The 27,735-nt window shown below is 41.0% G+C and overlaps 1 protein-coding gene across 3 annotated transcripts in view; it reads left to right on the top strand.

The window, feature by feature from the left end:
* MACROD2 (mono-ADP ribosylhydrolase 2) overlaps window positions 1-27,735 on the top strand; it is an 892,508-nt gene that overhangs the window by 781,650 nt on the left and 83,123 nt on the right. For all 3 annotated transcript variants that reach the window (XM_056357738.1, XM_056357737.1, XM_056357736.1), the window contains exon 9: window positions 20,573-20,654. In XM_056357738.1, the coding sequence (XP_056213713.1) occupies window positions 20,573-20,654 (82 nt within the window). The remainder of the gene's footprint in view (window positions 1-20,572; window positions 20,655-27,735) is intronic.

Genomic DNA, 27,735 nt, shown 5'->3' with positions numbered 1-27,735 from the left:
CAGGGCACTGTGACCTGACCGTTCAAAAGGCAGGGGAACCACAAGACAGTGGTAGGATCACAGCTTGGGCAAGTGGGGCGTTAACAGAGCGGTGCTATGAACACCTTGAAAATTAGAAAAGATTAGACACACTAACCACTAAGGATTCAGGAACATTGTTTCTTCTTTCAAGGAGACTTAGAGGGCTTAAAATGGCAAGGGATAGGTAAAAGATAAACTTGAATGAGGAAGAAATTGTGCACAGGCCAGTCCATCATATGTGTGGCTGTGCTGCGCTAGAAGCACCACATGGCATTTTTTGGAGGGTCTAACCAAGGCAAGGAAGTTGTTAATCGAGGCATATGTGGATTTTATGGACTGTGCACAGCAAGGAGCAGAACATCACTTCTAAGAGTCTGTGCTACTTAATATGTAAGTTTATTCACAGAGCCAAAAATATTGTGAATATGTTTTAAGTTGATACTTTAAAAATAGGCTGCATGAAGTAAGGAAAAGGTAATGTCAACATATGCATACTCATTACAGAAACATGTATTTTCATACAGCATACATCAGAGGCTCGAGGACAATGCAGTAACTCAAACATACACATACCTTCAGCTGGGTTTTGATCCATGGTTTTACTTCTTTCCCCTCAGCTACTTAAAGCCCATTAAAAATCTTACTCATTAGAGTGTCACTTGACAACACATCAAGTGGTTGGCTTCTAACAATGGTATTTTAGTGAAAGCTGAAGTGTATATATTTAATTTAAATGAATACTGCAAAGTTGTTAAGATTATTTTATGAATACTTCTCGGCGAAGTGACACAGCTGGGAGGAGGAAATCTAACACATAAGTGTTAGTGTCTGAAAATTATACAGAATTATTTAGCCCATTAGCTTGTTAACCAGGTGCTCCTTGCACTTAGACTTATTTTCTAAACTCAGGCTATGCCTAATATTTACTTGCAGGTAATGAGGTAATGTTGTTAGATGTAGAGGATACCTAATTCTTTCTTGGACTTTTTCCATTTTCAGGCTTTAGCAGTCTAACAGCTTGTCAGAGAGGGACATCTGGAATGTGATTGTTACTGGAGATGGCTGAAAATGTCCGTTTATAGCATTTTTTGTGCAAAAGACAGGGGGATTTGTCTCATTTAAAATCTGTGAAAGGTATCTTATTTTCTTGGTTAAAAGCAAAAGTCTTTAGAAAATTCAGCCTCCCTTCCCTCCATCCGTTTTATGACCCTGATTTGGGGCAGAGACTAGTTTTTGGGCTGAGAAATTTTAGCTTGGGATTTATAGGGGAAAAGTATAAACCTTCCTAAAAAGAGAAAACACTCTACAACAAGAAATCAGTTAAAATGTCTGTCTGCCCTCATGTACTTTTTCCTTCCTCACCGTATCTGAGCATATAGGAAAGTTTTATATTTCTCAGTACTTGTAATCTGGCCTGAATTCATTTACCTTTATTTTGACATTTGTAAGATGCAACTTATTCTTATTTGTTCTTCTTTTCCAATCTGTAATTGTGCTTTTTTTAGTCAAGGCTGAAGGAAGTCTCAGTACAACATCATAGCTGTTCCTTTCATCAGTCCAGCCCTTCTTCTGGTACACTGTGCTTGCCTTTCCAAAATTCAGCTTGATTCTGCTCTCCTTATGTACATTGAATAGGCCTTGCCTTTGTATGCAGCCTGAGCCCTGTAAACACGGACACTGCAGGAGTTCCTTTAATAAATTAGCTGTTAGCACGTTCGAAACTTTTAAATGATGGGGTGTTTTTCTGCAGCGAGGGAAGAATTTTCATCAGATCCAAAGTTGTTCTCATCACGCTGTGAGTTACAGCTCGGGAAACTGCCACCAGTGTTATTAGCAGCAGCTCCTAGCTTGCCAAGGGAACCTAGGGATCAATGTTTAACCCTTATGCTGCCCTTATTTTCCTAATTGGTCAGCCAAATGAGTGCAAGAGAAATCCATACATAGGTACTGTGCAGAGAATCAAAGCATCTTCTCTAACAGTGGAGGTCTCCATCCTAGAAATGCATGCAGTCAAAAGGATTATATTAGTGCAGCTGCCGTTGCTGCCGAGGCAGAGCCAGAGGTCAGGAGATCAGCTCGAATACCCCATATCTGGGTTTATTTGCTTCCCTATACTGCAGGCTTTGCAAAGCAACTGTAAACAATGTGCCTGTTGCACTTGATATGTAGTTGTTGGAAATAGATTCCTGCAGGATTAGAGGTGCAATTGCAGTGCCTGACTCTTGAGACTCTTCTGAATAACAAGTCCTCATATTGATTTCCCTTTATGGTGAGAAGTGAGGCGATCAGGGGAGACGGATATAGATAAGCACATTTCTACTTAGACGAGAACTGGTTTGGGTCTGCTGAAAATCCCATTGCTGTGGAAGAGAAAATCCCCTGTTGCTTTCCAAGCTATTAATCTGTTTGTGATTACTTTATTACAAATTCCTCCACTCATAACACTCATACACATATTCTCATAACACTGCCGTTTATAGGGTTAACCATGCAATTATCTCCTGGTATTTGCAAGCTATTTTTGTACCCTCTTATTTATTTAAACAATTTCCCATCAAAGACTAAGTGATACATTTAGATAATGGCCACAGGTAATTGCTTTAACAAGAGAGTCACCAGTGAAATTGCTGTTTTAATACCAGCCTGGGATGCCCGCTCTCTGTTAGATTGTAAGAAAAGCAGTGTCATATGATGGTAAACCTCTCCAGTTTCAGAGGAAATCATGTGAATTCCAAGCAGACAGTAGTTTAGCAGCAGAAGTCAGGCAAAAACCACAGCTATTTCTTTGTAGAAAATCCGGCTGTGTGTTAGGTATTGCATGCCTAGGAGTGGTCGCCTCTCTGAATGGAAAACAGAAGGGGGAAACGCTGTGTGCCTGCATAACCTCTATTCATGGTAATGAGAAAATCCTTGGCCTATGTTCAGTCAGTGTTGGTATTTTTCTTGGAAGGCGCGTTGGGCATCTTGCATGGTATATAATGCACAATGTCTGCCCAGATGTGGTTTATGAAGTCTTCTGTGTATATCTGTTCTTAGAGATTCGGCGTTGTCTGTTGGGCTTGTATAGTAGGTGCCTTTAAAAACAGCCTTCCCCCCAAAACACCAGAAAGCAGACACCCAAACAGCCTCCCAGCGCATCAGCATTGGTAACGCAATACCGCCACCCCATTCCTTTGCTGTTGAACAGACAAAAGAAGTAGAAAGGACCCCACAGCTTGAAAGCTGATGCTACTTTGGTCTCTAACAAAAGTCTTTGCTTTGGAAAAGGAAATATATTTGTTAAACTACTTAAGGAGTTAATTTTCAGGCACTGGAGGCAGAGCTGACATTAACAAAAGGAAAAAAAAATGTTAAAACATGTGTGGCAAGACGTTTTTGTTCTGTCAGGAAATTAAAACAATAGTTTGTGGATGCTGATGCAGATTCAGTGCTGAAGAACGCCGCCCAGGGGGCAAATCCTCCACCCTGCAAATCAGGGATGATCTTCCAATGTAATGTGAGGTTCTGCCCTTCCCTGTTTGCAGGCTTATGTGGAGAGAATCTGGGGTTTCTGCTATCTTTCATTATTGATTTCCCAAAATTAGAAGTCTCTTTCTAATAGAGAGGAGGCTTAAAAGCAATCAATAGTGTTTATCTTACGAGACAGTAGTTCAAACTGCAGTGGAAGGTGGTGTAATTCACTCTTTCCCTTGTTACTGATTGTCTCATTTAGTGTAGTACTGCACAACAGCTCTAGGTTTTAATGTTGTAAATCCCTTAATTATGCACTCACCAAATGTGTTGAAATAATTTAAAAGTGTTAGTCGGGCATTTCTGACTATATCTGCCTCCTCCCGCACTCATATTCTGCTTGCAAATCACTACAACTTAACTATGTGATTTGTATTGGAAAGATTGTTTTTTTGGTTCATTTCACTTTATTATCTTTCAGCAGAGCTGTGACATCCACTTAGATATCTTTACTGCAATTGTTTCTTGATGAGATCAGATTGCCCACTGCAGCTATATCAGAATAACAGTAAGATAAAATTCAGGCCGCCTTGCTTCCTTTTGATGAGCTGCTGTAGCCTGGCTTCACAGGAAGAACTAAAAAAAAAAAAAAAAAAAAAAAATAAAAGAGAGAGAGAAAGAAGAAGAATAACACATAAAAGAATGATAAAAATTTTTTTGCAATAAAAATTGCTCTGAATTAAGGCAGATTGTACCTTTTAAATAAACACAACATGAATAAAAGGGAAGTAGATGGTTCTGAATGTTATGGCAGGCTAAAAAAAAACCCATAAAGCCTCCTAAAAACAGTGATTTGTATACTTATTTCAATAGAGAGCATGTTTCAGTTCTTCTGATTGAAAATATTTTTTAATAGCTACTTCATGTTGCCAGAACATGTTTAGTAACAGGCTTTAAAACCTGTCCATGGCTATACTGTTTACTGAAAAGTGAGCGTTTTCTTGAGTTGTATTGATACTCACCAAAGGGTTCCTGTCTGCAGCATTTCCCCGCTCACCACCTCGAATCACACTCTCAAATCAAGCAACACGCACTCACAGGAGTTTGCAGCAGGCAATATTATTGAAGTCATTAACTTCTCAGGTAAACTTGATGGGTCAGGTTGAAACCTCATACAGAAAGTCCCACCAAAGGCTTCCAAGGACAAAGGAAGGATTATCTGAAGACTACTTTTGACTTTTCTTACCACTTTCTTCTTAGCACAGGAGGGGTTAGGACAGTGCTAGCTTTTTGTGTGTGTGAGCCACAGCCAACTGCTGCTACATCGCTCACTGTGCCTGGCAGCATTGCTACAGCAGGTCCCCCATATCATTGGTGTTATTCCCCAGTGCCACGTTACAGGCTCTAGTGGAAGAGCTCTGCAGGGAAACGAAGCCTAGAAATACAGATCCAAGTGGCAGTATGTCCTTGGGCATGCGGTAAGAAAAACTGCAGCAGAAAAGCAGCTCATTCCCAGAGCTGTTCTTTCTGCTCCTGCTTCAAATCCTCAGAGCCCGTTCTTGGATGTTTCAGGAGAAAACAACCCAGTCTACCAAAAAAAATGCCACCTCCCTTTTCAGCCCAGTAAAGAGAAAATATCCATGCGGAGACGCTTCTGTACTGTATGTGCAGTAATGGCAGGAGTGATGTGACCCATTGTTCTCTTCCACAGAGGCAGGTGCGTGCAAGGGCCATCACAGAAAGCCTGACCCAAGTCCCCTCATAATCACAGGTGCCTGACTGAGTTCAGTATGAACAGGTCAGAGCCAGAGCATCCTTGCAAATCGTATCGTGGAGTTTCAACTAGGTCGTATGCCTCTGCTTCGGTGATTTTCTCATGTTCCTGTAGTTCTGAAGAACTAGCGTAGCCTACATTGTTGCCCACTCTTGTGACACTTGGTGTTTTTCTCAAAGTCAGAGCTTTGAAGGCATACAAGGGAGATATTTTTTTTTTTTTTAAGCTATTCTGTTTGTGTGCTTTTAGTATGTTTTAGTCTATGTAGTTGGAAGATACAGGTGAAAACATGACATGAGTGCCTAAAAGCTCAGAAGTGATAAGGAGGAAGAGATACTCACAATTATTAGTTTGTGAAATGCTGATATTATCACAAAATTATTAGTTTGTGATTGTGATTTTTAAGCTGTTGTCATGATTTTGTATGGTTAAGGATGTAAATACAGTGTTTACAGCAACAGTATGTTTTCAGTTCCACAGACAGATTGAGGCATGTATGAACCAAAAGCTGTTTTAGTCCCACAGAAGCTCGGTCATCTATCACTCCCACAGAATCCTTATTGGTAGGCAGAGTTGCCTTCTAAGGAGGAAGATGCCATCTTCATTCTGTAGAATAATCGGGAAATAATGGAAGTCTTCCTTCCCTAAGAAAGCATTATCTTGCCATGGATCACGAGGCAGTTCAAACCACCATATAGCATCCCTTGAAACTGGCATTTGTAGGAATGTTACATTTGAAATGTTACAGGACTTCCATTATAGGTATTATAAATCCACATTTTAGAGGGTTGTAATTTAACTGTATACACTCATTGTGCTTTGAAACTTGGCATAAAATTCACAGCCCTGGAGCAGATATTTTTACAACAGAAAATATGTGAGAAAATTGATTTGGCTTTTCAGAGATTTAGATGTGTTTGAGTTATTGCTCAGCACATTAGACTTACAGAAGCAAAATTTGTTGGTCACTTACCAGATACAAGAATGTGGAGTTTTGGGTAGGTGTCCCATCATCCACACCAAGAAATAATTTGGTTTTGATAATCATGAACAATGCAAATACAGGGACATGCCGTGTGGATTTTAACACAGGGCTTTTGAACGTTAGAGTCAGAAGCTAAATTGGTTGGAGTCATCCCTGAGATCAGCCTTGCAGATACGCCCCATGAGTACTTGCAGGCGACGCCAGAGTAATGAATCTGAATGGAGCCCCTCATCTCTGTAGCCATTACGGTGAGGTCCTGGTTGTGTAGTGGTGAAAAGCACCGCAAATTACCCCAACTACGAGAGTGAGGACTCTGCATCCTCTTGGCACACAATGTTGCAGAGAACTGGGAATCGGTAGGAGTTATTGAAAAGAGATGCCTAGTAGACTCATGTCTGTTACGGAAGTTTGTGGTTTGAGTTGAAATGGTTTATTTGCAACATTTGCATGAGATGTGCTATATTGTTTCATTAGTTCCCGCCCCACCTACAGCAGATTAAATGGCAGTGGAGAGTATTATGTAAGTCTGTAGTTTATTATTGTTGAATAACGTATATATCTGGAATCCTGACTGTACCATACAGATTTTTAACACCAAGAATTACTGAACCTGGAGAGCAACTGCATCAAAGCAAGGTACCAGATGAGGGACTTTGTTGTTGTAAATAGCTGTAGTCCCCCAGCAGCTACACTGATTTACACCAGGGCCGGCCACTCCATTCACAGCAGCTGACTGTCCTCTGCCCTCCCCATGTATTTCCTTTTTTCTACCTAGCTAAAATGAGATAAAGATGTTGCTTTGTGAGCAGGAAAGACTGAGAGCTGACCAGGGAGCCAGGCAGAATAAGAGCAGGTGCTGAGCAATGTTTCCAGCAGTTAAGCCCCCTTCTCAACAGGCTCAGTGCACCCCTCGCTTTTAAGCGGGGGGACCCTCTGGAGCCCAGCTTGGTGCTTCACAGCTGCACCGAAATGAGTGCTAGTCCTGCGAGGCTGCGCCTGGGAGCCACTATACGGTCCCACTGTGTTTACCTGATGGATAAGATATGCAGTGTACCTGCCCCGGGAATGGTTTGTAAACCTACACTGTAAACACTGTAAAATATTTCATCTGTTCCAAGTCAGCTCAAATGTCCTTTCTTTCTTTTCTTTCTTATTAAAAATCTCTGAATTAGTTTCTCTGTTTCAAGAGGAGAAAATAGGTCCAGGCTTTATAGATTGGTGTTAACCACATCAGGTATTTCCCACTCCTGTATTTTTTTCTTCCATTAGTTCAGAAATAAAAAATGATGCTGAATGAATATACTTATCTGCTATCAAGGGTATATTAGGGTAGTTGTTAGTAGGAGGTGGGTGTGGTGTATTACAGACAAGATTCTTTAAAACTCTTTAAATCTGAACATCTAGGCAGATTTGTAGAAGATAAATTCTTGGGTAGGTTAATCCCACACAGACTAATTTATATTATGGATAGACATGTGTTTAAACAAATACAAGGCATGCATAAAATATCTCCTGATTCGAGAGTTATAACAACGATGGAGCATATCACCATCAGGTCAGCCAGGAAGCCAAAACCTCTGGAAACATGGGGCCAGCCTGACTGCAGGTGGTACTCAGGCCAGCTGTAAGTCATCACTGTTCTTGTTAACTAATCACAACAGGAGAACGGTGAAGTTTTGTTGGTTTCTGGTTATTTTAGATTTAGATTTCCCCCATGAACATGATCACAGAGAAGCAATTTTACGCAAAGATAGGATAGCCAAGTGTATTTTTTTTCCAGGGTGATGCAACAGATGTGCTTGTAGGTATATAACGTGACCTTGTGAAAGCTCTCTGTGCACTCACTTGGGAAGGAAAACTCATGGTCATGGCATTTCTTTCGTCACAAAGGGTAAGATGGGGGAAAAAATCCAGACAGAGGGCAATCAGAAGGGAAGAAATCACAGCATGGGGATCAAAAATAGTGATACTGTCTAGTTCTCACATAATTCTTTTCACCAGGAGATCACAGAATAATTTGAGAGCTACAGCTCTCACAAAGGTGACAGGGAATCCCAATCCTGTGTTATATCCGTTAAGCCTGTTGCATCTTGTATAGATCAAAGAGGAGTTACATCACAGCTAGCACTAGTGGGGAACTATTCTCAAATGTTTTGGGCAAATGAGTTTACAACAAAATGTTTGTTGTCTCGCTGTACAGCATTAATGACAAAGCTGTGAATGCACCTTATACCTGGTATATATTGTGAAGAACTTAGTAATTAATATGTTGCAGAAAATTTCCAGCTGAAACCCTAACAGGACCATTTATAGATGCTTTACTGAACAGAAGTGCCAAATCTTAAGTTTTGGCTGTGGACCAAAAATACTTTCCACAAGAGGTGGTTATTATGTATGATTCATACAGTGAGTCCACACAAGTAAAAATAATACCGCTTAGCTCTCAGTGTTCAAAGTGCTTTTACATTTTCAAAGTGCTGTGCACACATTAGTTAATTAATGGCATAAAGTAAGTTACATTTTTGTGCATTTAGCATTGTCATTTTGACAATAAATGGTTTTGGAAACTTTATACGCATCGGTGCATTTGAGCAGCTCATATAAATTGTGCTAATGTTCTCAATTGTATTTAAGCAACATCTTAGTAATTTAGATCCTTTTTATCTCATGATGAGCAGATAGATAGAGTGAAGGTTATCTGTAGGTAGCAATGTACCATACATAAGGAATTTTCTTGTCCTTTCTAATAAAACGTAAATCTGCACTTACTCGCCTCTGTGGCTTGTGTGCTGTGATCTGTGGCAGAAATAAACACACTGGTAGAAACCACTAAAAGCCATCATTAGCATTCCAGCTGCAGAAGATGGATTTTGTGGAATCGATGTACCCAAGGTTAGACATGAGGACTTGGTAAAGAGCTGGAACATCTGCTGGCTATTTTCAGAGAACTGTCAGCCTATTACCATCTATTAAAATTAATTTAAAAGTGATCCCTTAGAGATGAATCTCTTTTTTCCCTTCCCAATCCTTGTGAAAAATGTTGGCATACAGTTGACATTTATATCCCAGTGGATTATTATTTTTTTTCTAAACAACCTATATTAAAGTTGCAATATCCTCTGTGGAAGACATTTGTCAATTTTATCAAGGCTTAATGACCTTTCACATTTTGGCTGAATTGCAGACCTAGCTCACATGCCAAATCTATAATCACCTCTGCTCTCAGGCATAGATCTTCCTTACTGGTCCCAGACTCTCACAGGTGCAAATACCCTAAAAGCAGGCTCTGAAGTGCATCCATTCCCCAAGCTGACACAGCCGCCAGCTCAAGTTCTTGAGTTCTAGGGGAATAAGTATTTTACATTAAATTTTCTTGTCTCACTGTTCATTGTTCCTCCTGATCTCCCTTCTGAGTAGCAAGAAACACACAGAGGTTGCATTTAGATCATACCGACTCCTGACTTGGTTTCTTTCAGGATGCTGGGAATCAACCACTGTGAAATCTTGTGAAAATAACTCATCACTTTACAGTCATTCTTATTTAGCAAAAACATACATTACTTTGTCGTACCTACCTAAGTGTCTCAGGCATGAATAGGGTGTAATTGTGACTGTAAGAAATGATTTTTTACAAAAAGAAAAAAGAATTTTTGTGTAGGAAGGTGATGAATAGACTTTTCTGATCTCCTTTTTGGAAGAGACAGTGGAGCATCCTGGGAATGGAAGTATTTTTTGGTAGCTTTACTGGAAATTTAATCACTTCCTTTTCTGCCTGGTTCTTTTTCTGGTGGCAAAAAGATTATCTCTAGCGTTAGAATGAGAGAGACACAGTATTTGAGAAAATCAGCCTTTGTCCTTTAAAAATGGTCCTTAATAGCTTGCATTAATGAGTTTAATTTGATCTCTAAATGACAGATAACTTAATCGTAAAACATTTTCTTCAAGGATAGAGATAAGGTAATATTTACATAAATGAGAATCAGTCCAGGTTTTAGTAAGAGCAGTGGTTTCAGAGCTGTTTCAAGTTACGTGATGTGGCCTGTATTCTTGGGAAAGCAATTTCTTTTCCTTTTATTTTTTTTTAAGGTCTCTTTCTTATCTACACAAACTTTTTGAGTAAGAATTTTGCAAACTCTGTGTATATTGTTCGTTCATAACCCAGGTAGCAGGTATGTTACCCCTTCACTTCCACTACAGGAGTTTTAATCCCCTCAGTGGGGAGTAATTATTGACTTTCCACACCAGTCTTGTCTCTGCCTATATTCTCCCTCAAATAAAGATTATAGAATATATGGTGGTCCTGGAGAGGAGAACTTGCAATACGCTGCAGACAACTGCAGTGGTAGTGCTGCTAGTATAGGTGAAGTGAGCACTGTTCATCCATAAAAGTGCAGATTTTATGACACTTGTTGAATTTCTGGAAATCTAGCTGTGATCAGACAAACCCTGTGCTGCTGTTGTCTTCCCACCAGAGTGGGAAATGCTTAGCTGCACTGATCCAAAACCCCTTTAAAGTCAACGGCTTTTGAATAAAGAGTAACTAACATGGGTGTTAATGTAGAATGAAGGTGAGAATGATTAAAGAAGGGAAATACCCCATGCGAGCTTCCTTCAGGGACTGCTCTCAATTGCATTAGGTTTGAGGGATTTCTACAGCAAATCATTTATTTTGCACAGCTTTCAATGGTGAAACCTTCCAGGTCCTAGGTGTATGTATAATTTTGTATGTGAGGGTCTTCTGGTCTCTTTTGATGGAAATACTTGAATAAGTTGAATTTTAAACCAACTTCGTAAGATCAAGCCAGAATTTTTTACTTTGGCAATAAATTAGAAAATAACATGAAAAACCCAGGTGACAGCAGTCAACAGTTGTAAAGTATCCCAACGCCCCAAGTGAGGTAAAACCATTGCTCTACCTCAGTGAGAAAATTATTGTTGAGTTTATCATGACTGCAAATTTACCCTGCCTGTAACAGCACACTTAAAAAGTTATTTAAGCCATCATCTGCTGCTTCTGGGAGCTGTTTCTCCTGCTTTTTTTTCTGCAGCACAAACATTTATTGTGCATCCTCAGGAGCCTGCTCAGGGCCTCTCAGCAGCACAGCCAGAAATGTTTGATTCTGGCCCAGCCATGAGACGCCAGTGCACTCCTATTCCTGCGGCAGGAGAGCACTCCCACCCCTGATGCAGGGAAGAACACGGGAGGCAGAGCTGTTGGGGACTGACAGACACGTTCCCACTGCTCAGGGACCTGGTGACTTCTCATAATGCCTGGAAGTCACTGCTATTCCCTACCTCCGCAGCACAGCAGTAGGGAGCTTTGCTTTCCAGGACATGAATCTCCCATTGATCCTTCTGCTGCTTCCTAGCCTATGGCCACTCTGCCTTCTCCTGGTGCTGGCTCTGGCATCCGTACCTAATTTACTCATACCTACCTGTCTGAAGGGTAGGAGGCACCATCACTTGGTCTGTCCGTGTGGTTTTAAAACCTAGGGCTGTTCTATATTCAGAATCTTGCAGCAGCCACAAAGTTGATAGCAAGGAGGAGACTACGTTTCTGTTTTCAAGCGTATTGTTTTTTCTTGAGTGGTGGACTCTGAGCAAGTAGTGCTGATTCTCCTGCTGGCCCTGGGAAGGGGTGGAAACTGTATTCTTAGATATTATGTGGTACGACAACAGAACTGGTAAGAACATCAAGAATTTTCCAAAGTGACACCTCAGCCTCAGGGGATCCAGCAAAGAGCTTTTGGTGTTAGTAGAACATGGAATGTCTTCTAAGAATTAGTCTGCTACAGGTTAGGTTGGACAACCAAACAGGCTTAGGATGCTCATAATCATTGGGATCTTCGGGGTGTTTCTGTCCAAACTGTTACTAAAAAGATACTGAAAAAAATATGTTGTAAGGTAAAATGTGGTGCAAAAACTTGGCCTGTGGGATTACAACATGCTGCTTGATTGTATGCTGCAATACCATCTCATTCAGCGGACATCCACAGTGAGGGTGTAATGATAACTTTAAGCTGATGATTTATCTCCTCAAAAAATGCATGGTTGTTGTAAAACTGCCTATCAGATATTTTCAGAGTACTATCCTTCACAAGCCCTTATTTAACGCAGTTATATTTGCATGCATACCCTCTCTTCACATTTGCCATTTGTCACTGAGATAGCAAATTACATTCATCAGAATCCATTCATTCCCTCGGTTTCGCTGAATACAGGATTATCTTGGCTGTGTCAGCTGCCCTATGACTGGTAACTGTGAAAAATGGAGGTCGTCTTCAGATATTCCAAACATGTATCTTCAAAGGACAGTAGGTATTAAGCTGGAAAAGATTAATGGGCTTTATGTCATCGTGTTTGTGTGGCATAGAAGTGAATTGTGCAGATTGATGGATATCTTGGTAAAAACAAATGCATTTTTAAACTACTCTCTTGCCCCTTTCCTGACAAGTTTTAGTGACCATCAAAAGAAATATACTGAGACATTGCCTTAAATCCTAGGCTGATTTTACAGGTTTTTTCACCTTTAGGAAACTGAAAAACTTTTAGTTATTGAGCAAAAAACCCCCACATGTGGACTAATAACTACTGGTTATTTTATAGTCTGTCTGTGTTTATATTGTCACTGCAGGACTATCATGTCTTATTTGTCATGTAATCATGCAATGTACGAGCAACTGGGACGCATACAATTTTGTTGCTGGCCATTTGTAAATTCTTCCAAAAATGTTATTATAATTTCCTATTTTAGATCCAGATTACTGCTTTAGGACAGCCACTGTGCTTGTTTGGGAGGTGCTTTGTTCATACAAAAAAAAAAAAGTAACAGCTCAGCACGAAGATTCACCAGGTTCAAAAGGGAAAGCTCTACCTGTCCTTGAATAAAATGCTGTATTAAAGAGGTATTGAAGGCACAGAGTGAATCTCCTCACAGAGAGTATGTAACCTTTAAAAAACAACCAATGTATTCGGGAAAAGGAGTTATCATTACTGATTCTCACAATACATGACTACATTGAAAGGATATGCCAGAGGAAAACTGGAGATGTGCAGTGAAGCTTGTGAACTCTACTTGTGACCATTGATGGGAATTTTTTTTGTCTGTAGCATCTTTGCCTGAAGAAAGAACAGGAGGAAAAATCCCAGGGTCCTGGTCTAGTTCTGCTACTGTTGTTCTCTGTGACCTTGGGCACATCAAATCTCCACCTGAAGGCAGAGATCTATCAGAACTATCACAAAACTGTAATGCTTACTTGTGTTTGAGATCTGTGGGTAAAAGTGCTTCTCCACTGGAAAGTATTATGGTTTTTAATGTGTTTCAGTATTGTGAAGATAGGCTTGTGCCATAGTGATAACTACAGTGGTGTGTCTGGTACCCGTGTGATACAGGGAGTAATTTGCCTTCATCTGTTGAATATGAGCAGAGCTGTCGGGATGGGCACAATAGACAGGGAGAGACATTCTGACTGTATTTTAAATTTATCTTGAGTTTCGTAGGTAAGTGTGTTGCTACTGTAATTTGTTTTAGAGGCAGGGTTTGCTACAAAGCCTTATGTACCGTTCTTTTGGGGTGTTGTTTGTATTAATATTCCAAACTTGTAATAACTTTATGAGGGTTTTTTGTTGTTTTGTTGGGTTTTTTTTGAATTGCCTTTGGACTTTTAATTATCTGTCACTCCAAGCAAAGTATGCTTTCTGTCATGAAGTAGGATATTAAAGCGCTAATAATAACTTTGTTTCTGTTTTTAACTTCAGTAAAACAACCATAGAAAACATTCCACTCTACTTCTGATAAGCGTAAATAATTTTATAATTCATGTGTTTTGTATTATTTTTACTTTCAATGACTGCCAAAGTAATAGGATGGTTTAAGTAAGAGTTGCTTCTTCACAGCTAGTCCTCAACGGGTATTTGCTCTTGATGTGATATCATAACGCTCCATTAATGCCATTACTGGCAGGAGGTTTACAGTAATGTGGATTTTTATTTAGGTTTTTGCTTTGGGTTCAAAGAATCTCAAAACTCAAACCCATGAAAATCCAAGAGCTTTGTCCTGAGAGAGTACATCTTTCTCTCTCCACCAGCACTGACTGAAGGATGATCTGAAGATTGCCTCTTTGCCTGAAGCCGGGCTTATTTGGGTGGCTACGAGTTCAAGTAAACGTTGGGGGTGTTTTGGCTCAGGTCTGCAGTGGATTTGAAGCTAGGCCAGGTGTAAAGATCTTAAGGCTACGTGAATTGCTTTGCGAACATCATCACACAGTTCGTTGATTGTCAAATTCACCGTATCGCCAGTCTGACACCTCTGCCCCACTTAAATCTTGTTATGAAGATGGAAGCGGCACCAAAGCTTTGTATTTGCCATAAATACTTGACTGAAGTTCTTTTGGAGAGTAATTCTGCAATTATAGACCATGATGTCATGCTGAAAGGAGCAGACAGTCAGCTAGGCTCTATGCTTTAATGGGTTCTGTGAAATTAGTAATAATACCAGGAGGGTGAATTTTAATTTATGGTGCTACAAAATGAGTAGGTTTTATAGGGCCTGAAGCATTCCCCTTTGGAAGGCGTGTGTGAAAACTTCTGGCCTCGACCGCTGCTCCTTTCCAAGTGGGATGCAGTTCTCTCTGCTCTTTTTTTCTGGTTGGGCAGATTGCTAGCTGGACAGCTGGCCAGATGTGCTTGGTGTTGAGGAAAGGCAGTGCCTCTGGCAAAGTGGATCACAGCTGCTGCCAGGGATATGGCAGATGCCTGTGTTATTTTACAAAGCTGGTATTTCCATCTGTTAGTTGGTTGCAATAGGATTATCAGAGGATCAGGTTGGGCAAAGGGTAGGCTGAAGGGGAGACTGTCAGCATCAAGAGCATCACTTAGAGTACTTTAAGGGGGCAGAAACAGATGTTGGTGTCTTTGAAGTGTACCTCTGCATGCAGTCAGTTCAATGTGTCAGCTTGGTCCTGGGCAGGGAGGAACTCTGTCAGAAAACCAGAAAAGAAAGAGATGGGAAAAGGGGTTCCCTGAAGATAAGTCAGAGAGATGTAGACTTCAGAACAGCAAACTGAGCCCTTGCCACAGAAATAGAAGAAATTTTACACAGTGTGCAGGGACCAGCTAGGACTCTTGTAACTTGATGCTGTGGTGCATTAAAGATCTCTTCCTCCTTATTCTGTGCCTCCCACAACTCAGATTTTAATTCCACGAGAGCCTGCCTTGGAAACCTGACTTAGGTGGCTTTGTTCCCACTGGTCCCTACAAGGGAAGTCTTGTCAGGGAATAAAAGCCAACAGGCATGCCCGAGCAGCTGTGGTGCGAGCACAGGGAAAATGTGGGATTGCAGCACTATTGAAGGTTTGGGGCTTCTTCCTTACAGACATTGTAGTCAACGGGTCTTAATGGGTACAGGCAGCTCTGAACAGTGACTGTTAAGGGTATGTTTGAGAAAGTGTCTGAGGATTTTGTGTAATGAAATTTGAATATCAGAACTTTAATTCTTAAGAAGGCAAATGTTATTTCTGGTCCTATGGAGTACAGGTGCCGATCCGACCACGCTGAAGTCAATAAGAGCCTCTGTTTGGCTTCACTGGGTTTTGAATTCAGTCCAAAGAATGATAAACTAAAAATGTTACAGCAAGCTTCTGGAGTTCACCATCACCTTACAATAGGTCTGGTGGGATCAGCCAAGGGCATTTCATAAAAGGGATTTGCTACGCGCACAAAAAGCAGAACGCTGCTTCATTCTTTTTGTGGTTTGCTACCATTAATTTGATTTGGGATTGTGAAACATTTCTTACAAGTCAACATTGTTTTTCTATTGTGTATTTTCTGGCACGATTTAAATTATGATGAAACTTATTGTCACATATAATAAAAAGCAGTCACTGCCTGCTGGGTAAATGTCTTGGTACGGGGATATGCATAAAATACATTGGAGTGCTGAAATGCAGTTGGGTTTATTTTCGTTGCGAGCTGTTGTTTTGTTAGGATGCAAGGTGGCAATGACACGGAAACTCTGATTAGATAGTCTAGAATGTCTTTTGATCATTTTTCTGCTTCAAAACTGTGCTGATATATACAGCTTGGCACCTGGGTATATATACAGCTATATGTATGACAACATTTGGCATATCCCGGGGATTGTGCCTGGCAATACCTCTTTGTAGTGATGTGTAAGTGCATGACTAAGTATAAGTGTTCCCTAAACAGATAGGGGAATTAAGTCAGAGGAATCAGGAAAACCTGCCAGAGGCCACAGTAGAAGAGAAGAGATAAAACCAGAGATATTTTGGATCCTAAACTATGTATAGGTACAGCTGTAGAGTATAAACTCCTATGTCAGTGGCTGCACACACCGATGTGCATGTAAGCAGGGGAGTGTCCTCCCGCATGCTGCGGTAGAGGGAAGGGTCCTTTAGGGAACTTGGTGTGTGCTTTTGCTTTGCTAGCAAAGGCAGGGCTTCTTTTCTTCTCTAAGAATCCATTAAAAAAAAAGAGTAGAAAGTTGCCAGAAAGCATCAGCAGACTCTTGGTTTATTGTAGCCTTGGATGTGGCGAGGCTTGCAGTCATCTCTTCAAGCAGTGTGTGCCCATCTTGCTCTGCTTGCCTTCTGTGGGCAGAGCTGTCTCTAGTTGGTGGTGTCTGCATGGCGGTGGAGCTCAGCTGCCGCAGAGGGGTGCAGCTTCCAGCTCTGCCGTGTGGTTGGTGAGACCCTTGGCAGCTTTTCATCGTTCCCATGCTGCGGTGATGGTGCAGTCCCTGAGCACCTGCCTGCTTCATTAGTGGTCTATGAGTGAGCTAACCCAGGGTGCATTAACCCACTGATAAACTTAAAACTCACTAGATGCAAAATGCTCTCACATTCACTGCGGAAAAAGCAAATAAACAAATCAAACGTCATCGAACATAAAACAGGAGGGAATTTTTTTGCTAGCTTCTTTGTATTAAGATCAGTGCTGCTGCCATTAAGACCAACAGGGCTTTTATACCCAGCGGAGGGGTTTTCAGTTCATGAGATCTGGCCGTATCCTTGGAAAATCCTGGCATTAATGACTGACTCTGGGTCCGTTCCACTGAAAAACAGCTTGAGCCCTGTGAGCCATGAAGAGCCCTAGAAGTTTACTGATCCTTATCAGGTGCAGCTAACAAAACCAAAGGGAAGGTGTCCTCAAAATTAAAGGGAGCCTGGCAAGGAGAGCAGGACCCAAGAGATAAATGTAATAAATACATATTTTTTTAAAAAAATATATACTCACAGCCTTGAGCTGTGAAGCTGCTTAATAAGTGAACAGCTCACACAATTTAACTCCCTTCTTCCTGTGTTGCAGTGCTCTTAATTTTGGGGTTCTTTGATCCACCTATTCATAGCTGTGAAGCGAGCAGAATTTAATCGGGTTCTGACAGGGGTTGGTTGATTTTAATACCGGCCTCCAAAAAAGATCTGTCAATCAGGGATGAGCTTTAACTTGCAGCTCCTTTAAACTTCTTCTGCAGTTGAGTGGTGCTTGGTCAGCTGTGGAGGAGCTGTGCACCTACAAAAGGTGCTGGGGGCTGCCTGGGCGTGCTCTGGGCAGTCCCTGGGGGTCAGTCCCTGCCCTCTGTAAAGGGGCAGCATAAAAAGACTAATCGAGTTGGCATTTCCTAGCCACATGAGACGAGAGATTTCCTCTTTGAATAAGGAGCAGCTTTCATAAGTGTGCATCCCAAAAGGCCTGCTGAGCTTTTGTGAGCCAGCAGGCAAGGCAGGTCTGTAGTCACTTGGATTAAACCTTTCCTTATTGTAGCTGGAATGGGAACAGTGAGGACAAGGGTTACTTTCTGTACCTAATTTCAAGTTATTTTAGCTGGGGATGTTAGATAAAATAGTCAGTGACTGGCAGGATGATAGAATATGGTTTAATTTCAGATTTACTATCTGCCAACACATGCCATTCAATCAGATAAACACAGGATTTCAGCTGTCATCACAATATCTTATGCATACTTAAAAATAGAGCACTTTTTCTCACACGAAGAAGAAATTGAACAGGTTTATATATAGGATGTATACAGTCAGGAGGCTAGAAATTTTGAAATAGTCTGCCGTTACTAGAGAGATTCCCTATCTTTAAATTACGGAATTATATTAGAAGTAGGAGAAATTCTCAGGATTGCGGAAGTTTTATCATTTTCAACTGTACAGAATAAATAAAAGTAAAGGGAACACCTCAAGAAGTTGAACTATGTAAAGTGAAGAGAAAGTCTGTAGTATTTACAGCAGAGAATATGAGACTATAGAGAGACTAAGACAACTCAGAGCTTCTCTGCGGAGGAATATCATTCCTCCTTTGGTTTATAAATTTCCATCCTTGCTCTTTTGTCTGTCCTGATTCACGTGTTGGGCTTATCACTGTAATACTTGAATATCTGCTCTGCTCAGGAGGCAGAGATAGAAGATGACAATCTAGCCTCACCTATCTTAAACCCATTTTCACACTAAGTATAATTTAAACATTCACTGTCTAAAGCTTCCTTCCTGAAAACACACAACTTTACTTAGGTGGGAATTCTCATGTAGGTAAAACGTGGCACCTCTTGCCACCAGTGCTTTATGTTACAAATTTGTGAGTACACGGATGAGTATGGCTTTTTGTCTTGAGCATTTCACCAGTAATTGGGTTATTGTATTCTTTGTGAAGAGTAGCTGATGACACAGTCCAGCATATTTTTAAGGTTTAGCCTGGTTTGTTTACGAGGGATGCACAGAACAGCTTGTTTCTGTGAACGTCATATGAGCAGACAGCAACAGGCAGTTCTCTTGCTTATATAAATCTGCCAATATGCTTCCATGGGAGGCAGCGTCCACCCAAGTTCTGCCCTGCTGGTTTCTCTCCTGCTTACAAGCCTCTTTCTTCCTTAACGCCCACATAACCTCTACCTTCAGTCTAGTATTTCCTACCTATTTTGCTTTTTCAGGTTTTGTAGTCAGCTTTGATTCAGAGATGTCCTTGTTAGCAGCTCCTAGCATTTTCCAGCGTAACCGATTATTGCCTGCTCCCATTCCTTTCTGTATTCTACCAGGCTGCTTCAAAATGAGCTCTAAAATGATGTCCTGAGCTGAGCTGCTCAGCATAATGGTATCTTTGAAGCCTAGACTTGTACTTTGCTTCGAAGAGCAGCTGTAGCAAAAGGACAGCATTTTCTACTGAAAATAAGGGAAAGAAGGCATTTTTTTTTGAGAGCATTCCTTCCGCCAGTTTCCCTGCGGGGGGGGGGGCTGGTGCTTTTTCTAGCATGTGCAGAGGCACTCTTGAGGAGCTCTGCTACGACAGATCGGCTGATTGCCCATGGAGACACGAGGACAGTATAATGCCAGCCAAGATGCTGAATTTCCTGTTGCTTGGTCTTCAACCCTTTCTGGTTAAGCTCTCATGCACTACAGAGACAAATTTGATTACTGGGTTGCAGATCCCTCAGCTCAGCCATGGGGAGGGTCTTTTTGACTTCCACAGCTCCCTCCTGGAGCCGGGGTTTGGCTGCAGGGGCAATTTGTGCTGGGCTATTCAAGCAGATAAAACAAAGAAATAGCAAGGCTAGAGTGAAGTCCAGTATGGGTGTTTTTCAGTCTTAAAGGCTTTGGAATTCTGTTTGTTTCTTATTTTGTTTGGCTTTTTTTTTTTGGCCTCGTTTAGAAAAGCTTTTCACATTCAATGATCTCCCAAACAATTTATTTGAAATCGTTGGTGGGTGGCGCATACATTATGGGCTGTGGTTTCATTGATATGCTCAGCCTTGCTAAGTAGATGGCATATTAAATGTTTTATTTACCCCATGTGCTACCTGTCATCTAATCAGCTTTTGTTTTTGCTGCATTCTGCTGGCATTATAGCAAGAATAAGTGGTTTCATGTAAATTAAAACCACATGAAACCTTTTAAAGCCATTTTAAAATACTAAATGGTTTTGCAAATAGGTTTGTCGGACAAGGAGTGGAAAAAGAGCTCTTTGCTTACCCATTTACTCTTTTATATGCTTATTAGAAGCTCCCCATGTGACTCTTTCATCAAACATTGCATCCCAGTACTCATCTAGAATGCCAAAAGTCATTTATACTGTGCTCAAGAGTGGTTTGCATAAACAGGAGGCAGTTAACAAAGAATACAGTTGTGAGCTGTGATTGCAAATGTTATTTTTAAAATTACAACACAGATGCACAATAAAGTCAAAACATGCATCCTGGTGATGTTTTCTTGCTTGCCTGGAGCATAAAAGTGTGTTGGCTTAGAAGTTTCTTTGGTTTTATTAACTATTATTTCCAATGTTTATGATTGGGATCATTTCACTGTGGATAATTTTGTTTCTTACAGGTGGATCGTATCATCTTCTGCGTCTTTTTGGAGGTTGACTACAAAATATTCAAGAAGAAAATGGGCGAGTTTTTCCCTCTAGGTAGGTATAGTAATCAAGTGCCATCTGATTTTTAAAAATGATGCAGCAAAAAGACAACAGTTGGTGTCCTTTCTTCTTTCCCTGCTGAAGCTAAACATTAAAATGTGAACTTTCTTTAAAGATCAGCTGCACATACAGGCTCTGATCCTGGAAAAATGCATACATTTAAAATGTGTGAACTGGCAAAACTATTTGTGATACTGCTTTTGGAAAATCAAGGCCTGCTTTTGTATGCTCGGTACAGTAGTTTCTTCATTCTCTGCTGTATCTGTATCTCCTCCTGAAACCCGGTGCATGGCGTTGGCTCTCTTGACTCAGAAGAAAATGATTTGTACTAATGTATATAGCTTCTAGTGTATATTGCTTTTCCATGCACTTTGTACATGCTTTGCTCTTTCAATAATGATGCTGGTAGGGTTTCTCTGGGTCTGAAAAGATACCTCAGGGGTTAGAGCCCAACTGTGTCTGAACAAGAACTTTAAACCTGAGCTGTCCCTCTGCAAGAATGAATGGGAGAAAGATGGCTCTCGCCGGAGCACTTGGGAAATGTTAGCCATTCATCTCACATTTCACACAGGAGGTTACTTTCTAGAATTTAAGAAAACCTGGTGGATAGTAAATTTGTTAATCCCCCTCCCCCATATGCCTGTAATTTATTTTTATCATACATCATTAGAAATCTGTGTTCAGTATTTTTATCAACCCTAACCTTCTCCCGTTTTATTTTGTTTTCTATGGCATCAGTCCTACTATATGTGACAAGATCCAGATTTTAGTATTTTGTTTTATCACCCACTTCAGAAGTGGCAGTCACTTAAATACTCCCCACGCTGTCTGTCTGGTGGAAAGGGCCTTTGAGTAATAGGAAGCAGAGCTTTGGTGTGTTGTGAGTATCTGCTAATTCTACAGGACCGTGTTGTCACAGTAGCCAAAGTGTTTTTTTCCTTTTGCTTTGGCTGGTAGTATGGAAAGTGTGATGTTTCTGTCTCATCTCACTAGAACAAAGCTTTTTGTAGACGGCTTTGTAATCTCCAGTTTGCAGTGATTGGCAGCTGAAACTTAAAGACCTATTGAATTATTCAGGTAGCATAGAGTGGTGTCTAACTGCTTAATAATATTTTTGTCTGGAGCACATAGAACATGCACTGCAAAGACTGCATGTCTAAACCATTCATTATGTGATTTTTTTAATTTTTTTTTGGCAGTGTACCCCAACACTGAGAATAAAGTGGCAGTACCCTGCCTACTGTCGCTGGCTTTGTCCCTGCCCTTCAGATTAAGGGGGACTACACTACAGTGTCAATTTGTCAACAGATTAGAGTAGTAAGACTCACCTTCATCGTTAAGGTCTTTGAAATTTTTCTATTGAATTTGAAATTGAAATTTGAAATGGAAGTAATTGGATTTCAGCCTGGTATTGTTATAAATGCAAACCCCACTTGGGTTTGAAAGCCTGAGAGGCAAGAAGATGCTTCAGAGCTGAAGCACGGCAAGCCCGAAGGGGAAAAGAGAGGAAGGTGGGATATTTGTTTCCTTGAGGGTGGGGGGTGGGGTGTTCAAAACGGGAGTTTGTTTAACAAAACTCTGTCTACAGAGAGCCTGTATGGTTGGGTGTCATGTTATATAAAGACTTATCATTGCATTACACCACGTTATGTTGTACCACAGTTTTAAAAGTGTGTTTATTCTGATGTGTGGAAAGTTTTTACAGGTTTTTTGTTTTCTCAGACTAAAACTGGGAATTTCATACGTGACCACAGAGAGGTGGCTGTGGTGGGGACCCTCTAAGGCACAGCAAATCCAGTGTTTTGCTGGTATGTGACTATGCAAAAGGTTCATCCTGTACTTACGCAGACAGCTGTCCAGAGAAAATGTTTTAGTTCTCAGCAGCCACAATTTGGTATAGATTACTAAGAGATCTTAGGACCCATTTTCATAGGCTCCCCACTGCAGTTTCTCATAAATAATGATTCTGAATATCAGTTTTGATACGCCTTAATAATGCTAGTTTTCAGAAAGACCTGAGCACCTACTAGCTGGTGAGCTGGAGCTTTAAAAGGAACAAGTTTAACATCTAAAATTTTATCCCTGACTTCAGTGAAGGTTTGCCCGTGGTTAGGTCAGTAGCGAGTGATTTGGGAGATCTGATTTTAATGTCTTCTATCACCACGGACATTTGGTATGTCCTTATAAGAGTCAGATCGTCAACTTGCGAGGAAACAGGGAAAACCAGGAAAGATACATGCTACCCAAATGACTCTCCATTAGTGTCCCTGGAGAAATGATCAGTATTGGGTCTCTCTGCTGGAGGAGTGCCCTAACAATTAATATACAGTCTCAGGCTTTCTTTGCCATCTTGAATCGACACTTTTCTGCAGGGTACCAGCACTTCAACAGGTGTCAGTTGAAGTCAGCCCCATCCTAAATTGCCTATAGCCTTTTGGTGAGAACATCAGCTGATGGTCTGGATGGTGATCACCAGATGACCATCATGTCTGCTGGTTTTACCTTTTTTCTGGTCTCCTGTGAATTGCCATCTGCATTTACTGCAGTAGACTTTGACAAGTTATCAGCAGGCTCTCCAACTGCAGAGATATTCCATCTCTCTGCAGCACTGGTTTCTTGCACAGAGGACCTAGTCAATGTGTCTCTGTGTCAAGGAATTAGCAACTGTCTCTACCTTTGGCAATAAATGCCCAACATTTAGACTGTGGAAGGAATTGCCAAAACTGGTGAGTTTGTTTTGGTTTTAAGAGAATCTATTAATGTGCCGAAATGAAAGTCTTCAAGGATAGACTTACCCTAAATTTATATTGATAGGACACTATCCGAACACTCACAGGAGAAATAACACTGAGATACTGCTTTAAGCTTTGCGAAAGAACATCAAGACATTTTTAAAGTCTGTCTCACATTCAGAAACATTATGAAATATATCTACTTTAATAGATGTGGGCAAAAACGCTTAGAAAGAAGAATATATTCATGGAGTTATATACATAAATAGTTATTACTTTAAACCTGGTGCATTAATAAATCCAAAAAGACATCCGAGTGCTTGAGCTAGTCAAGTGATAATGAAATGAAGCTAGAGTTACACCTCAGTGCATTAGAGTAAGTGGAATATAGATACAGGGAAATTGTTCCATTACTTGAACATATCATTAGGCCTATTTTGCAAGTGGAATGCCAAAGAAATTAGTCGAGTAATAGTACTGATATTAAGACAACTGCCAAGAGCCTTGTCATTTGCAAACTTTAAACATATAGGGGGAAGAGGCGGACTTCTAAGTAATTTCGTATCTTAGGAGTGTAGCAGAGCTGTTCAGTAAGAGACCTGTTGTCACGGTATTGCTGATTTAATCTTGGTAATTGGTCGCCTGTGCAGAACCCAAGCCCAAGCCAGCATGCTCTGAGGGGGAGCGTCACTTCATTTTTAACTCAGACTTAGGATTTCATGTTAGTGGCTGTCCAGAAAAGCACTGGTTTAGAAAGTAAAGGGCCCTGGTCCACACAGAATTTTCTGTTGAACTGCTGGAGTTTTGATGAGAAGGTTTTGTATTTCCTGGTAGAAAAAGAGGGTGGAAGACTATTTCAGTAGACCAACCAACCTTCTGTGCTTAAGATGGATCATTGTTTTAACATAGTAACAAACTGATGTGTTTTTTTTTCTTTTTACCAATTGAGTCCTATCTCCTAGTGGAATGAGGTAGCCCAGTGATTTGCCCTTCAGCTGCGTTGGGAAATTCTCACTGCTTAATCTGAGAGAATGTCTTGCTACATATCTTGCAGGCAAATAAAATATCCTTGCCTGCAGTTCTGTCTCAGATGTGTTGTTCTTCCATCGCTGGATTCATTGCTACTAGTATTATGAGGGAGTTTTCCGGTAAAGGAACTGATACTTGTACCATTTTTTCTCTTGGAATGCATTGTTTCTTCTAACAGAATTCTAATGGAGTCTAGATATTAAGCATCACTTTTATTGCTAAATATATATATTTATAAGACTGACCAGGAAATGGTAATAAAACAGTCCACATCGAAAAGCCAGTTTTACCAACATTTACCTTGCAGTGATAAGTACTTCTAGGATGCTATTCATAGGACCAAAATTAAGCATATTTGTAAATAGTTGCTAGCTGGAGGCAAAAATACCTTTCTTTTTTTTTCTTCTCCTGTATACTGTGTATACCTAGCCACTTAATATATCAGATAGATAATCTTGTAAGGACCTTTAGCAAATGCTTATTTTTCATGGTGGCTTGTATATTATGAAAGGTTTATCTAAAATTGTAATGCTTAAAGTATTTCTAAATCTGCCACTTGTCAGTGGATTGGAGAGGGGAATATATTTTTCTGAAAATGTTCTTTAGACAAAAATAATGCTATAAAGGGTACGTACTGTGAAGCTGCACCGTTCAAGGTTATATTACATTCTTACTACTTTAAGTAGAGTAACAAAATTACTTCACTAAAGCATTGCTAAAATTGTTAGAGAGAGGACAGGTTTGCACTTCTATTAGACCGGTTGATAGATGGAAGATGCAAGCTTTTAGACTCTGTGTCCTTTCAGAGCTAATGAAAGGATGCTGAGCCCAAGAGCTTATTCATTTTTTCTGAGCCATATCAGTTGGCGTTAGGAAAAAGAGAGAGAAATTGCTTCGTCTTGAAAAAAACTTTCTCTTCCTTCTATTCCAGGTTATGACATCTAATGCATTTTCTGCTTTTTTACTGGTTGACGAAAACACTGTGTCCCTGTCCCCGCCACCCAAAGCATATGGATAAGAGCTACTGTCCTATGTTAATCCTTCTGTTACTTCAGGAGGACGCATAGCATCCTAGTTGTGCATAAATGTGCAAATATATTACAATTGCAGAGGAAATTCATTGTTAAGAGATCTACCAGGCTTGGAATCAAATTTGAAACTGTCTACATGGCTGAATGAAAAGCTTTGTATTAAAAAGACAGATCCCTGCACTAATACGTGAGTGAACTCTTAAGCAGAGATTGTAATTTCTGTACTGGTATTGAGAAGCATCGCACTCTCCACGTAATATGGCAGACTTCACTGGGGCTGAAGTGATCCTCGGTGTGAGCAAAAGAATCATAAGTTAGCCCTTAGTAAGTAATCCTGTATCAAGTGGGTAATTTGTTTGATAAATTTAGCCTATCTATTTGCATTTGCAGTGTTCATGAGCCGATTCGTTTCCTTAATTCATCACCTGAATGTATTCCACAAAATATTTTTCATGGGTTTTATTTTACTATGTGGATAGGTGCCAAGTGGTTTACTGGAAGTACCCGGCATCCTTTATCCGAGATTTCACCCGGGTAGTGATTTGCCTTGTAAGTCGTGAGGCTTTGGTTTTCCTGACTGGTTCAGGCAGGCATGCAAAGGCCACTGGGGCTTAAAGCCCCCCTGGAAACTGATGTTAGGAAGTAAGATTTGGGGGAGTTTGAAATCCCTTTGGCTTCCTCCTCCAGGCCAATGAGGGCCATCCTGAAGGTTTGGGTTGCAGCTACTTTTTCTGTCTCAGATTTTTCAGGTTGTCATGTTCACAGCTGACAACTGCCTGTGTTTTCACAGGTTTAAACTAGAGGCAGTCAGACCATGTCCCTTTCTTCACTGCTTTCTCTCACAAAGCCTTCGAGGCACTGTAGATGGGCTGGGTCCTTACTGGTGACGCAGAGCCTGAATTTGTGTCCAGACAGCTGGTACATGAACACATCTGTGTCTGGGCAGAAGCTGGGACGGAGCCGGAGTGACCAGCCACAGCGTTAGCAGGGTGGGACGTGGTGTCGCAGTCTTTGGCCTCTGGCCTGGTTGTGAGCAGGACCACCTGCAATCCAGGCCTGTTTGCTGGAAGAAGCGAAACGAGTCTCGCTTCCCTGACGCCATAGTTCTGATGGAGCTGCAGTCACTGCTGTTGTGTTGGGACACTCAGGGGACTCTGGTTTCTCTGGCTTGTGAAACTGACTTGTCACCTGGAGATCCTGCTTGGCTTTTCAGATAGTGAATGTGCAATGAGATTGGGCATGACCATGCATCCCTTTCCTTTCCAGGCCTATGTATCAAGCCATCGAGTGCGTATCAGGGTACCACACAGTATTTATGCGTTCGCAGCCATCTGGCCTGCTCTGGACTCCATGCCAGCATTTAATGTTCTCCACAGACTTCCAGTCTGGAGGGGAGTCTTGTGTTCAGGCAGAGACGAGTAAGGATTTTTCTGTGGGTGGAAGGCAGCAGTGGGTTTGGAGCAGCAGTGGCACACTGACAATTTCACATGGGTGCGAAATGCTCTCTGCATCCCTTTGGGCTGTCTTTATATTGGAGGATGTCATCCTTAGATGGCTTCTGCAAGACCCCTTGCTGAAGGACTTATTTCAAAACAGTTGGGGAGAAGCACATCCCTGCTGTTTCCCATGATGGTTCCTTGTCCCTCAGCAGTGGAGGCTTCAAAGGAAGCACTACCCATATGGAGGAGCTGGAGGAGCCTGTGAACCAGAATAGGATTTGTTGGCTTTTCTCTCTCTACAGCACTTACAGATCCTGATAAAGTACACTCCGATGTAAATAGGATGCTGTGAAAATTGTTCTCCGTCCAAAAGTTTAATATAGCCATAATGCTTAAAATATCTGTCCATTTCAAAGTGTCTGAAACAACTTACCTCATAAAATCTCAACATAATTAAAGCTAAAGGTGTTCGTATAACTCTGAAACAATTTTTTTCTATGGCTTTTGGTTTTCATTTGCTGTGGCAATGACTGTGGCAGTCCTACCACTCATTGGGGTTGTCTGTCTTAGCCCCTTTTGCCAGCGCCTCAATGTAGTGCAGGAGGATGAACAAGCAGCAGCTCAGGAGTGGTGCTTGGGAGGCAGAGTATGTAATTGATGGCTCAAATACTGTTTTCACCGTCTTAAGAGATATGCAGACTAAGAGAGGGTTCCTAGCACCTTCTGGCATGGCGGTGGGCTTCCGGTACCTAATAAAAAGTTAATGGGCAGTTTTCTGCTTCAGTTTGAATCAGAATAAAACTTCCTGGTATGATCCCTTCTGACTGACTGCTGACAGAGCATT

The sequence above is a fragment of the Falco biarmicus genome, chromosome 12 (assembly GCF_023638135.1).
Source record: "Falco biarmicus isolate bFalBia1 chromosome 12, bFalBia1.pri, whole genome shotgun sequence".
Lineage (NCBI taxonomy): Eukaryota > Metazoa > Chordata > Aves > Falconiformes > Falconidae > Falco > Falco biarmicus.
This window is presented reverse-complemented; position numbering and strand designations above follow the sequence as displayed.